Here is a 12,472-nt window from a genome sequence, read left to right as displayed (position 1 = left end):
CAGATTTTTTTAATTTTTACGCAGTACGTAAAGAAATATATACTCGTAGTCATCAAATGCACATTCCCCTACCTAATTGATGGTGGCGCACCACCACGGCAAAATAAAAGATGCCACACCTTAAAAATATGTAAGTAAGATATAAAAGTAAGGGGTAGCCACTCCATTTCTCAAACATTTTGGGAGTCCCTGGCTTGGAAAACGTTGAAGACCCCATAACTGAACAATCTTCATTATCATGCAAGATGGGAAAATATAAAAGTATATCCTTCATAATCCCATTACAGTGTAAATTGGGGGGAAGGGGGTGTGTGTGTGTAAGGAATAGCGTAACTCGGCCTGTCACCATCACGTCTCCTTCTCATTGCTGCCACCACAGCCTGGGGGGGGGGGGGCAATAGACTACAGACTGTGGTGAAGTAGGCCGGCTTCGTCGCATGAAGAAGCCTACAATTTTTGGTTGTGTTTTCCGCTACATATGCTGAATGCCGATATACGATATATATCTCAATATTTTTTCCGTAAAGTAAAAACAATACACAAAACATTCCCAGTTACCTGAGATACTAAGTATGTCATTATTATTACTTAGTAAGTCAATATTTTGACTTAGTAATTTAATAAGTCAAAAATATGACAAAATAATGACTTACTAAGTCAAAATAATGACAAAAAAAATGACTTAAGTCAAATTAATGACTTACTGTAAGTAAGCGTTTGCAATAAGCGTTTGAAAAGAAAAGTTAAAAGTGGGGCCGCATGCTGACATATGCTCAACTCATCATGCTTAATTTATTACAGCATTTGGGAAGCCTGTAGTTGATTTTTATTATGTAAATGTTATATTCTTATCAACATGTGATAGCAGGGACCCTGCCATTCTAAACTAAGCTGCTACATTACTAATAATTAATGTAACTATAGCTGAAAAAAAATAGTACAATAGCAATAAGAGAGACTATTCATCCCTGAACACCATGGAGTTCATGTAGGCTTTATGATGCAGTTACATTATTATATCAACTATCAGAAACAGCTTCAGGAAACTCTTCATTTAACATAATGTCGTTTTTTGCTGCTTTGACACAGCTCAATCAACTCAGAAAATGGTAAAGTGAAACAACTTAGTTGTTAACTGTAGGTCAATAATGCTTGTCTTTCTCTCAGACAGACAGGGCTTTGCCGTCCGTTTAATGTGGGGCGGACACACACACACCGCACAGTGAGCAAACGTTACGCTTAAATCTAATTAGCCTTCACCTCAAGGACTGCAAGCGAGCTGAGCTGCCACTTATGTTTCTAGAACGTCAACGGGCTCATAGTGATGTTACTAGTAGTTGACTTGGAAGTGTTTATTATAATTTGGGGAGAGTCTGCTGCCTTATGCTCACCTGCTAAACACCTTTCTGCTCACCCCACCACAGGAGCACTGACTCCATGCGCTCTGAATACGCACTGCCGATTGGCTGTTACATGTGCTCTGAATACGCAATGCTGATTGGCTGTTACCGCTCTGAATACGCACTGCTGATTGGCTGTTACCGCTCTGCGTGTAACCAATCAGATGGTTGTGTGGGTGGGACAATGCTGGGTGCTGCACAGACGTACTGACAGAGGCAGAGGCAGAACGAAGCGTAGCAGCTTGTTAAGACGTTAGTTTAGGCGGTGGCTCTTTGTTGTTAAGGCGGCCGCCTTAACAACAAAGCGCTGCGGGAAACCCTGGATTAGTCAACTAATGATTAAAAAAGTTGATGACTATTTGACCATCGAAATAGTCGTTAGTTGTAGCCCAATACCCAATGAGTGTCATTAACTGGACAATATTCAGGGTTAGCCTACATTCCCCTACCTCATTGATAGTGGCGCACCACCACAGCAAAATAAAAGCTGCCACACCTTAAAAATATATAAGTAAGATATAAAAGTAAGGGGTACTAGCGCCATTTCTCAAACATTTTGAGGGTCCCTGGCCTGGAAAACATTGAAGACCCCAGAACTGAACCATCCTCATTATCATGCAAGATGGGGAAATATAAAAGTATATGCTTCATAATCCCATTAGCTGACTAATGGTTAAGAAAGTCGATTACTTTTTGACTATCGAAATAATCGTTAGGTGCAGCACAGTACCCAATGAGTGTCATTAACTCAACAATATTCAGGGCTACCCTAGATAGTTGATAGTGGCGCATCACCACAGCAAAATAAAAGCTGCCACACTGTCAGAATAATTGTATCTAAGTTATCACAAAACTTTGTGTTGCCATGAGTTCCCGGCGAGAAGACAAAAGCTGTCTTTGAACCTACCAAGAAGAAGGCTTGTAAAACTCCACTGTGTAGGATGGGAAGCAACATGAAGGTGTTCTGTTTCTTTCTTCTATTGTAATCCACAGAAAGATATTGTCTTGACGCAAGAACTACAAAGCGAAAAGGAAGCAGGACCTGACTCCACTCCAGGGACCTTTTCTTTTAACTGTTTTAATCAAAGACGATGGCTGTTTACGACCCCCGTCCCTTAGAAACAGCTGTTGCCATGTAATCAGGGAAAGTCCAAATAAAAGAGGAGGCGTACAATCTTTCGTCAGAGCGTGTTGGAACACTGTGCAAGGGTACAGGTGTACGTGCTCTCCTCAATTGAGCCAAATTTAATTCTGTCTCTGTTTAATTCCTTGCTTCTTGTCTTGTTTAATAGATGTCATCAGTGTTTCAACCTGACACACACCTTAAAAATATATGAGTAAGATATGAAAGTAAGGGGTACTAGCGCCATTTCTCAAACATTTTGGGGGTCTTAGGCTTGGAAAATGTTAAAGGACCCCTAAATAAACCATTCTAACTACCATACAAGATGGAGTAATATAAAGTAACAGATCTGCAAGATCTGGTAGGGCACTTCCCCCCTTACAAAATGCGAAAACATAAGAGGCGTGATTGATCGTGAGCTAGTTTGTTATAGTATTCCTAACTAGATCAGTGTTTTGGGTAAAGTCACCTCAAGGACGCCGACAAACCAAGAAAGGGGAACGTACCTGTGCGGCGGAGGGAAAAGGGAGTAGTCGACCGGAATGTCGGAATGAGCGCTCTACTTCATCGGGGATGCGAGGGAATCCTCCATCTTGCTTCCTGAGAACCACAGAGAGGGCCTATTAGGACTTGAGTCATGATTTGTAGTTCAGACAGGGAAAATTACCATTTCTCTCAGAAATACTTTGCCAATGCTGAGGAACTCTATCTAATATAATTAATTGATGACTTGATCAGACAGGGTTTTGTTTGTGGGCCATAGAGCGAAATATATCAATCTTTGTCTTCTTTGCAGCACTCCCACCCTCTGTGTGTGTAGTGTGTGCGTGTGTGTGTGTGTTCTTGTATTTCTACCCTTCTTGAGACATCAACAAGGAAAAGTACCTTCCATGTGAACAAGTTAGGACCAAAATCATGGTCCCAATACGGAAAACCATTACATCTAATAGAGAGCCAAATACTAGAGTCCGTGAACATTGCTCCAAAGTCAGGATTTTTTTGCTGATTTAATGTGTATACAAAAGTAAAAATTGACAGGTGCAAAGGCAGAAATATATGATACAATAATACTAAAGGAAGACTTCCCTATTCATCCCCAAAAAAACCCACCAGGTGAACAGCTGATTTTACGACTTCCGGTGCTGACATAAGACAACCCACGTCCCATATGTGACCATAGGATGAACAAATACACTATAGTACTAAGACTATAGTGGCCATTAACAGTTAGCTTCTACAGCTGGGTTGCCTAAAATGCGGCACAGGGGCCATCTGTGGTCCGTGACTCCTTTGTCACCAGCCTTAAGCACATTACAAAAACAAAAAATAGAGATCTCATTTGCAGCCCTGGTGGTGGTAATCTATCAAAATGAGGGTGGTCCCAAAAAGGAGGGATTTTTCAAATTGACTGTGTGTCGCTTTTAAAATTGCTCCCCCTCAACATATGAAAAAAGTGTGTATAGAAATTTGAAGTGCTCCCCCTCTGGTCAACATATGAAATAACAAGTGTGTGTAAAAACGTGTGTGTAACAAATGGAAATGTGTCCCCTTTGGCCAAAATGTATTAAAAACATAAAATATGTGTATAGAGACATACTGTAATAATTTGAAGTAAATAATGAAGATTAAAAACCAATTACCAACAAAAAATAAAAATAAAAAAATACATTAACTAAAAGCTTTTTCTCACAATGTGTCGACTTTTTTCTTATAAAATCGGGAACAATTTCTCATATTCTTTCTGTTTCTGTAACATTGCAAGATTTTCTTGTAAAATGATTCCTTTTTTTATGTAAAATTATTACTTTTCAATGCAAAAATTGTGACATTTGTCATATAAAATTCCGACTTTTCACAACATTGCCAATTTTTCTGTTGTTCTTGTAAAATAGTGACATTTTTTGAGTAAAATGTTGACTTTTGTCATAATTTTGCCAAGTAAAAATTCCGATTATTGTTATAATATTGCCAACATTTTAAGGTTTTCTCATAAAATTGTGACTTTTGTCGAGTAAAATTACGACTCTTTCCATAAAACTGCCAAAATGTTAAGCTTTTCTTGTCAAATTGCGACTGTTATTGAGTAAAATTCCAACTTTTATCATAATATTGCACAAATGTTCAGTTTTTCTTGTAAATTGTTGACTTGCGTTGGGTAAAATAAATTTTTTCTTGTGAAACTGTGACCTTTATCTTGTGAAATTCCAACTCATTCTTCACAACAAGCACTTTATATTTGTATAGCATGTATATAATGTTGTAAATACAAACCTCTACATATCTAGAAAGGGTGGTCCTAAAGAAGTATGCATTTTTCAGAGGTCTCAAGAAGGTAACAAATACATGAATGTGTGTGTGTTATTATTTCACACTTTGTCTCACACTTCAGTCACTGCTTAGAAGCGGCGGCCCATCTGTGTGCTGCATCCTGTCCAAATCACCAAACCGACAGAGAACGAGGCGACAAATCGGAACCCTCGTTCGCATATTTCATACGTTCTGTTGTTCTAACCGTGACGGATGACGACTGTCTGTGGGAATGTCGGTGAAATCGAACGTAAATGCAGAGCTTGATTGAGTTCACGGCGGTGTCGTTTGTCTCATATAGTGTATCTGTTGTGCTTACAAACAATTAAAAGGGGACATTTAGTCAAGCTCAGGCCGAGGCACTCAAGAGACTGGGTCTTGGGCACAGTTGGGTGTTCCAACAGGACAATGACCCCAAACACACGTCAAAAGTGGTAAAGGTTGTAGTTGAATATGCTACAAAGCAGAGGTGGGACCAAGTCATTGTTTTGCAAGTCACAAGTAAGTCTCAAGTCTTTGCCCTCAAGTCCGAGTCAAGTCCCGAGTCAAGACAGGCAAGCCCCGAGTCAAGTCCAAAGTCAAGACTGGAAAGTCTCAAGTCAAGTCCTAAGTCCTGCATTTTGAGTTTCGAGTCCTTTCAAGTCCTTTTAACCACAGACTAATATATTAACACAGATTGTGTATGCTTTTCAAACGCTGTATTTATTTATTAAAACAAGTGCATTTTAAATTGCAGGAAAGAAAATTGTGCTGACATTGCACTTTATAATAGCACTATTAACCAGTCATTTTAAACATTAACTCATTCCTTTACAGAACAAACACATTGAAAAATAAAGTGCAAATGTACTTATTTGTACAAAAGTGTTAACATTGAAAAAACATGACATATACGTGAACATAACAAAAAAGTTGTACTTTTTATATGTCAGGGCCCTATGCTGCATTGCATTTGCAAAAGACCAAATTAGCCAAGAGTCTTTCAGTCATTTGTGCACGATGGGGGCGTAGTATGATGCCACCATGGCTGAAAACTCGCTCCACTGGAGCACTGGAGGCAGGCACTGCCAAGACTCTCATGGCCACTCGGAACAGTGAAGGAAGAGTCTTCATGTTCAATGCCCAGAACAAAAGGGGGGAGAGAGTTGTTTTGGGTTGGTGCACTACTTGTAAGTGTATCTTGTGTTTTTTATGTTGATTTAATTAAAAAAAGAAAAAAACTATTTCTTGTGCGGCCCGATACCAATCGATCCACGGACCAGTACCGGGCCACGGCCCGGTGGTTGGGGACCACTGAGGTAAACAACCAACAGTATGTCAGAAAGCTAGCTAAAACGGTACCTATATTCATAATATAGTATACATTTTAACTGACCTTTATTTTACTATTTTTGTCTTTTTTTAGGTGGCTAAAATACGCGGTGCTGCTGACCGCCGTCTAACGTTACGTGTGATATATTGACTAACGTAACCCTGCTTAAAAAAAAATCACTGAACAAAAAGTATGAATAAGGTAGTGAACTGCAACAGATTCCCATGTTTGCAATAACGTTATAACGTTAGCAGTGAGTTTACAGCCTCACTGATTTAACTACACAGCAAATAAAAGTCACGTTACTTAGCCAATAAACGTTATCTTACATTCAAAACTTACCGTTCTTTGTGCAACTTCAAATGCCGGACGAAGTTGGAAGTTGTTGCCTCTCCAGTAATTTTCGAACCGCATGTGTTGCATACTGCAAACCGTTTTGTGTTGACCACCTCGTAATTTTTATACCCAAACAAAATTATTTTAGGTATCATTTTTTGTTCACTGGCGTGTGGTTTGGACATGTCTTCCTCGTTGGTTGTCCTGCAATTTGATTGGATGAATGCTGTGTGATGAAAACAAAGTAGATCTAATTTGATTGGCTGTTGTACTGAGACCACACCAGCTGACACACGCAACGCTGATAGACAAGTACACAATGAAAAATACGGAGCGCTCCCGATTAACTTTTTCATCTTTGGGTTTTGGGGAAAGTAGCAAGTCATGTCAAGTCATGTCAATTCAAAAGGCTCAAGTCCAAGTGAAGTCACAAGTCATTGATGTTAAAGTCTAAGTCGAGTTGCAAGTCTTTTTACATTTTGTCAAGTCGAGTCTAAAGTCATCAAATTCATGACTCGAGTCTGACTCGAGTCCAAGTCATGTGACTCGAGTCCACACCTCTGCTACAAAGACAACATATTTGATCAAACTGATAAATATTTTTTTTTTTTGCAAATAATCATTAACTTTAAAATTTGATGCCAGCAACACGTGACAAAGAAGTTGGGAAAGGTGGCAATAAATACTGATAAAGTTGAGGAATGCTCATCAAACACTTATTTGGAACATCCCACAGGTGAACAGGCAAATTGGGAACAGGTGGGTGCCATGATTGGGTATAAAAGTAGATTCCATGAAATGCTCAGTCATTCACAAACAAGGATGGAGCGAGGGTCACCACTTTGTCAACAAATGCGTGAGCAAATTGTTGAACAGTTTAAGAAAAACCTTTCTCAACCAGCTATTGCAAGGAATTTAGGGATTTCACCATCTACGGTACGTAATATCATTAAAGGGTTCAGAGAATCTGGAGAAATCACTGCACGTAAGCAGCTAAGCCCGTGACCTTCGATCCCTCAGGCTGTACTGCATCAACAAGCGACATCAGTGTGTAAAGGATATCACCACATGGGCTCAGGAACACTTCAGAAACCCACTGTCAGTAACTACAGTTGGTCGCTACCTCTGTAAGTGCAAGTTAAAACTCTCCTATGCAAGGCGAAAGCCATTTATCAACAACACCCAGAAACGCCGTCAGCTTTGCTGGGCCTGAGCTCATCTAAGATCGACTGATACAAAGTGAAAAAATGTTCTGTGGTCTGACGAGTCCACATTTAAAATTGTTTTTGGAAACTGTGGACGTCGTGTCCTCCGGACCAAAGAGGAAAAGAACCATCCGGATTGTTATCGGCGCAAAGTTGAAAAGCCAACATGTGTGATGGTATGGGGGTGTATTAGTGCCTAAGACATGGGTAACTTACACATCTTTGAAGGCACCATTAATGCTGAAAGGTAAAGTTAAAGTTAAAGTTAAAGTACCAATGATTGTCACACACACACTAGGTGTGGCGAGATTATTCTCTGCATTTGACCCATCACCCTTGATCACCCCCTGGGAGGTGAGGGGAGCAGTGGGCAGCAGCGGTGGCCGCGCCCGGGAATCATTTTGGTGATTTAACCCCCAATTCCAACCCTTGATGCTGAGTGCCTAGCAGGGAGGTAATGGGTGCCATTTTTTATAGTCTTTGGTATGACTCGGCCGGGGTTTGAACTCACAACCTACCGATCTCAGGGCGGACACTCTAACCACTAGGCCACTGAGTAGGTACATACAGGTTTTGGAGCTACGTATGTTGCCACCCAAGCAACGTTACCATGGACGCCCCTGCTTATTTCAGCAAGACAATGCCAAGCCACTTGTTACATCAACGTGGCTTCATAGTAAAAGAGTGCGGGTACTAGACTGGCCTGCCTGTAGTCCAGACCTGTCTCCCATTGAAAATGTGTGGCGCATTATGAAGCCTAAAATAGCACAACGGAGACCCCCGGACTGTTGAACAACTTAAGCTGTACATCAAGCAAGAATGGGAAAGAATTCCACCTGAGAAGCTTCAAAAATGTGTCTCCTCAGTTCCCAAACGTTTACTGAGTGTTGTTAAAAGGAAAGGCCATGTAACACAGTGGTAAACATGCCTTTCCTAACTACTTTGGCACGTGTTGCAGCCATGAAATTCTAAGTTAATTATTATTTGCAAAAAAAAATTAAGGTTTATGAGTTTGAAAATCAAATATCTTGTTTTTGTAGTGCATTCAATTGAATATGGGTTGAAAATGATTTGCAAATCATTGTATTCCGTTTATATTTACATCTAACACAATTTCCCAACTCATATGGAAACGGGGTTTGTACAACAAAGTTCTAAAGCTTAGTGATATACCAGATAGTAGGTGAGTTTTTTTTGTTTTTTTCGCGTTCTTATTTCGCTGTTTGTCGCATTTTTGTTGCGTTTCGCTCCATTGTAAAATATGTCGATCGAGAGGGGGTGTGACGTTCATATGTTCATAGTTAATATTCTAAAACCCGCATTCTTTATTTTCGTGTATATACTGGGTGTCTCATTCCGTAAAATTTTTTTTAAATTCCATTGCGTATTTTAAGGCGGTCTGTCATAACGTTTTAGCATTCAATCTAGTGTTGTCCCGATACCAATATTTTGGTACCGGTAACACAAACAATGCACCTGTTAATGGCAGACATTTCTTTTCGAGACAACAGAAATGTAAACGTGTTTTTATTTCCTCTCTCTCTCAACAGTAGCGTGACCCATAGTAGCAAACGTTATTGGCTCACAAAAGATAGATTGAACCAAATCTAAACATCAGACATGGAAATGATCAGCTGGACTCTCGACGCAATTGACAAAATCGTTTCGACGAGGAAAAGAGGTTCGGGGGAGCCTGGCTGCCCTGATGGAACCATTGCTGCGAAGTACGTGAGAGATTCCTGGGAAAAATGGAGAATCATGTGCCTCTCAGTCCTTTCCATCGAGGACGTGGAAGACATCTGCCTATTTGGAACCGTGATCGCGGGGCACCTGCTGATTGGGCTGAGCATTGCTCTGGTGTATCGTCAAATTTGTAAGACGATGGCAGCCACTCAAGGAGCCCAAAGGCTGTTCGTCGCAATGGAAGGTTTGGGCAGGGCTGTGGGATCAGACTGTGGCGATTTCTGAACTGAATCGCAAGATGGATCACATCATGAAGAAGCTTGCTGAAAAGGACAAATGTAATATGAGGGCCAGCATGGACGAATAGAACAGACAAGTCTGCTCGCGGAAAACAAACATCCTAATCTACGATTTGACTCCCTCGGACAATCCTGCCCACCCACTCCACCTGACAATTAAGGGACAGCGGAGTTCATACTCCAACAGGCTCCTTCAACTTCCTCCCCGCACTGTGCGATTCAAGAACTGCTTCATTCCACACTCCATCCATCTGTTTAATCACTCGCCATACAGCAATAGACCGGTGTCCCACCTTCCCTTTATTTCGAAAATCCTCGAATAAATTGTCGCACAGCAGCTAAATGAACACTTAGTGTCTAACAATCTCTGTGAACCTTTTCAATCCGGTTTCAGGGCAAATCACACTACGGAGACAGCCCTCGCAAAAATGACTAATGATCTACTGCTAACAATGGATTTTGATGCGTCATCTATGTTGCTCCTTCTTGATCTTAGCGCTGCTTTCCATACCGTCGATCATAATATTTTATTAGAGCGTATCAAAACACGTATTGGTATGTCAGACTTAGCTTTGTCGTGGTTTAACTCTTATCTTACTGACAGGATGCAGTGCGTCTCCCATAATAATGTGACCTCGGACTATGTTAAGGTAACGTGCGGAGTTCCTCAGGGTTTGGTTCTTGGCCCTGCACTCTCTAGTATTTACATGCTGCCGCTAGGCGACATCATACGCAAATACGGTGTTAGCTTTCATTGTTATGCTGATGACACCCAACTCTACATGCCCCTAAAGCTGACCAACACGCCGGATTGTAGTCAGCTGGAGGCGTGTCTTAATGAAATTAAACAATGGATGTCCGCTAACTTCTTGCAACTCAACGCCAAGAAAACAGAAATGCTGATTATCGGTCCTGCTAAACACCGACATTTATTTAACAAACCTTAACATTTGACAACCAAACAAATACACAAGGCGAATCAGTAAAGAATCTGGGTATTATCTTCCACCCAACTCTCTCCTTTGAATCACACATTAAGAGTGTTACTAAAACGGCCTTCTTTCATCTCCGTCATATCGCTAAAATCCGTTCTAATTTATCCACTAGCGACACTGAGATCATTATTCATGCGTTCGTTACGTCTCGTCTCGACTACTGTAACGTATTATTTTCGGGTCTCCCTATGTCTAGCATTAAAAGACTACAATTGGTACAAAATGCGGCTGCTAGACTTTTGACAAGAACAAGAAAGTTTGATCATATTACGCCTATACTGGCTCACCTGCACTGGCTTCCTGTGCACTTAAGATGTGACTTTAATGTTTTACTACTTACGTATAAAATACTACACGGTCTAGCTCCAGGCTATCTTGTCGATTGTATTGTACCATATGTCCCGGCAAGAAATCTGCGTTCAAAGAACTCCGGCTTATTAGTGATTCCCAGAGCCCAAAAAAAGTATGCGGGCTATAGAGCGTTTTCTATTGGGGCTCCAGTACTATGGAATGCCCTCCCGGTAACAATTAGAGATGCTACCTCAGTAGAAGCATTTAAGTCCCATCTTAAAACTCATTTGTATACTCTAGCCTTTAAATAGACCCCCCTTTTTAGACCAGTTGATCTGCCGTTTCTTTTCTTTTCTCCTCTGCTCCCCTCTTCCTTGTGGAGGGGGGGGGGGTCCGGTGGCCATGGATGAAGTGCTGGCTGTCCAGAGTCGGGACCCGGGGTGGACCGCTCGCCTGTGCATCGGTTGGGAACATCTCTGCGCTGCTGACCCGTCTCCGCTCGGGATGGTGTCCTGCTGGCCCCACTATGGACTGGACTCTTACTATTATGTTGGATCCACTATGGACTGGACTCTCACAATATTACGTCAGACCCACTCGACATCCATTGCATTCGGTCTCCCCTAGAGGGGGGGGGCATACTTGCCAACCCTCCCGGATTTTCCGGGAGACTCCCGAAATTCAGCGCCTCTCCCGAAAACCTCCCGGGACAAATTTTCTCCCGAAAATCACCCGAAATTCAGGCCCACAACATAAACAGCATACCTGCCCAATAACGTTATAACTATAGAATGATGGAGGACGAGTTCTTGGTTTCTTATGTGGGTTTATTGTTAGGCAGTTTCATTAACGTCCTCCCAGCGTGGCAACAACAGCAGTCACGTTTTTGTATACCGTAAAGCAGTTCGTCTGCCGTAAACAGCAATGTTGTGACACTCTTAAACAGGACAATACTGCCATCTAGTGCATTTGATGAAAGCACTTTTGTGCGCGCCACACAGAATACATCATCATGTTCAGCATGGTTCGAAAAATAGTGACAGAGAATAGAACAAGGATGGACAATTCAACCCTTAACTCAACAATGAGTAGATGAGTGTTTGTTATGTGTGTGTATGTGTAAATAAATGAACACTGAAATTCAAGTATTTCTCTTATTTATATATATATTATATATATATATATATATATATATATAATAAAATAAGTAGTACAAGTATTTATTTTATATATATATATATATATATGTATATATATATATATATAATAAAATAAATATATATATAAAATAAAATACATACATATATATATATATATATATACACGTATATACATATACATATATATATATATATATATATACACACACACACAGGTAAAAGCCAGTAAATTAGAATATTTTGAAAAACTTGATTTATTTCAGTAATTGCATTCAAAAGGTGTAACTTGTACATTATATTTATTCATTGCACACAGACTGACGCATTCAAATGTTTATTTCATTTAATTTTGATGATTTGA

General features: G+C 40.5%; 1 protein-coding gene across 4 annotated transcripts in view; it reads right to left on the bottom strand.

Moving 5' to 3' along the window:
* rap1gapb (RAP1 GTPase activating protein b) overlaps positions 1-12,472 on the bottom strand; it is a 519,058-nt gene that overhangs the window by 209,610 nt on the left and 296,976 nt on the right. For 3 of the 4 annotated variants that reach the window (XM_061937643.1, XM_061937649.2, XM_061937648.1), the window contains one exon: positions 3,030-3,123. The exons of the other annotated variant lie outside the window; for it this stretch is intronic. In XM_061937643.1, the coding sequence (XP_061793627.1) occupies positions 3,030-3,123 (94 nt within the window). The remainder of the gene's footprint in view (positions 1-3,029; positions 3,124-12,472) is intronic. 4 annotated transcript variants of the gene reach the window in all.

Source organism: Nerophis lumbriciformis, linkage group LG03 (assembly GCF_033978685.3).
Source record: "Nerophis lumbriciformis linkage group LG03, RoL_Nlum_v2.1, whole genome shotgun sequence".
Taxonomy (NCBI): Eukaryota; Metazoa; Chordata; class Actinopteri; order Syngnathiformes; family Syngnathidae; genus Nerophis; species Nerophis lumbriciformis.
The sequence above is the reverse complement of the archived record's forward strand: the minus strand, read 5'-3'. Positions and strand labels throughout refer to the sequence as shown.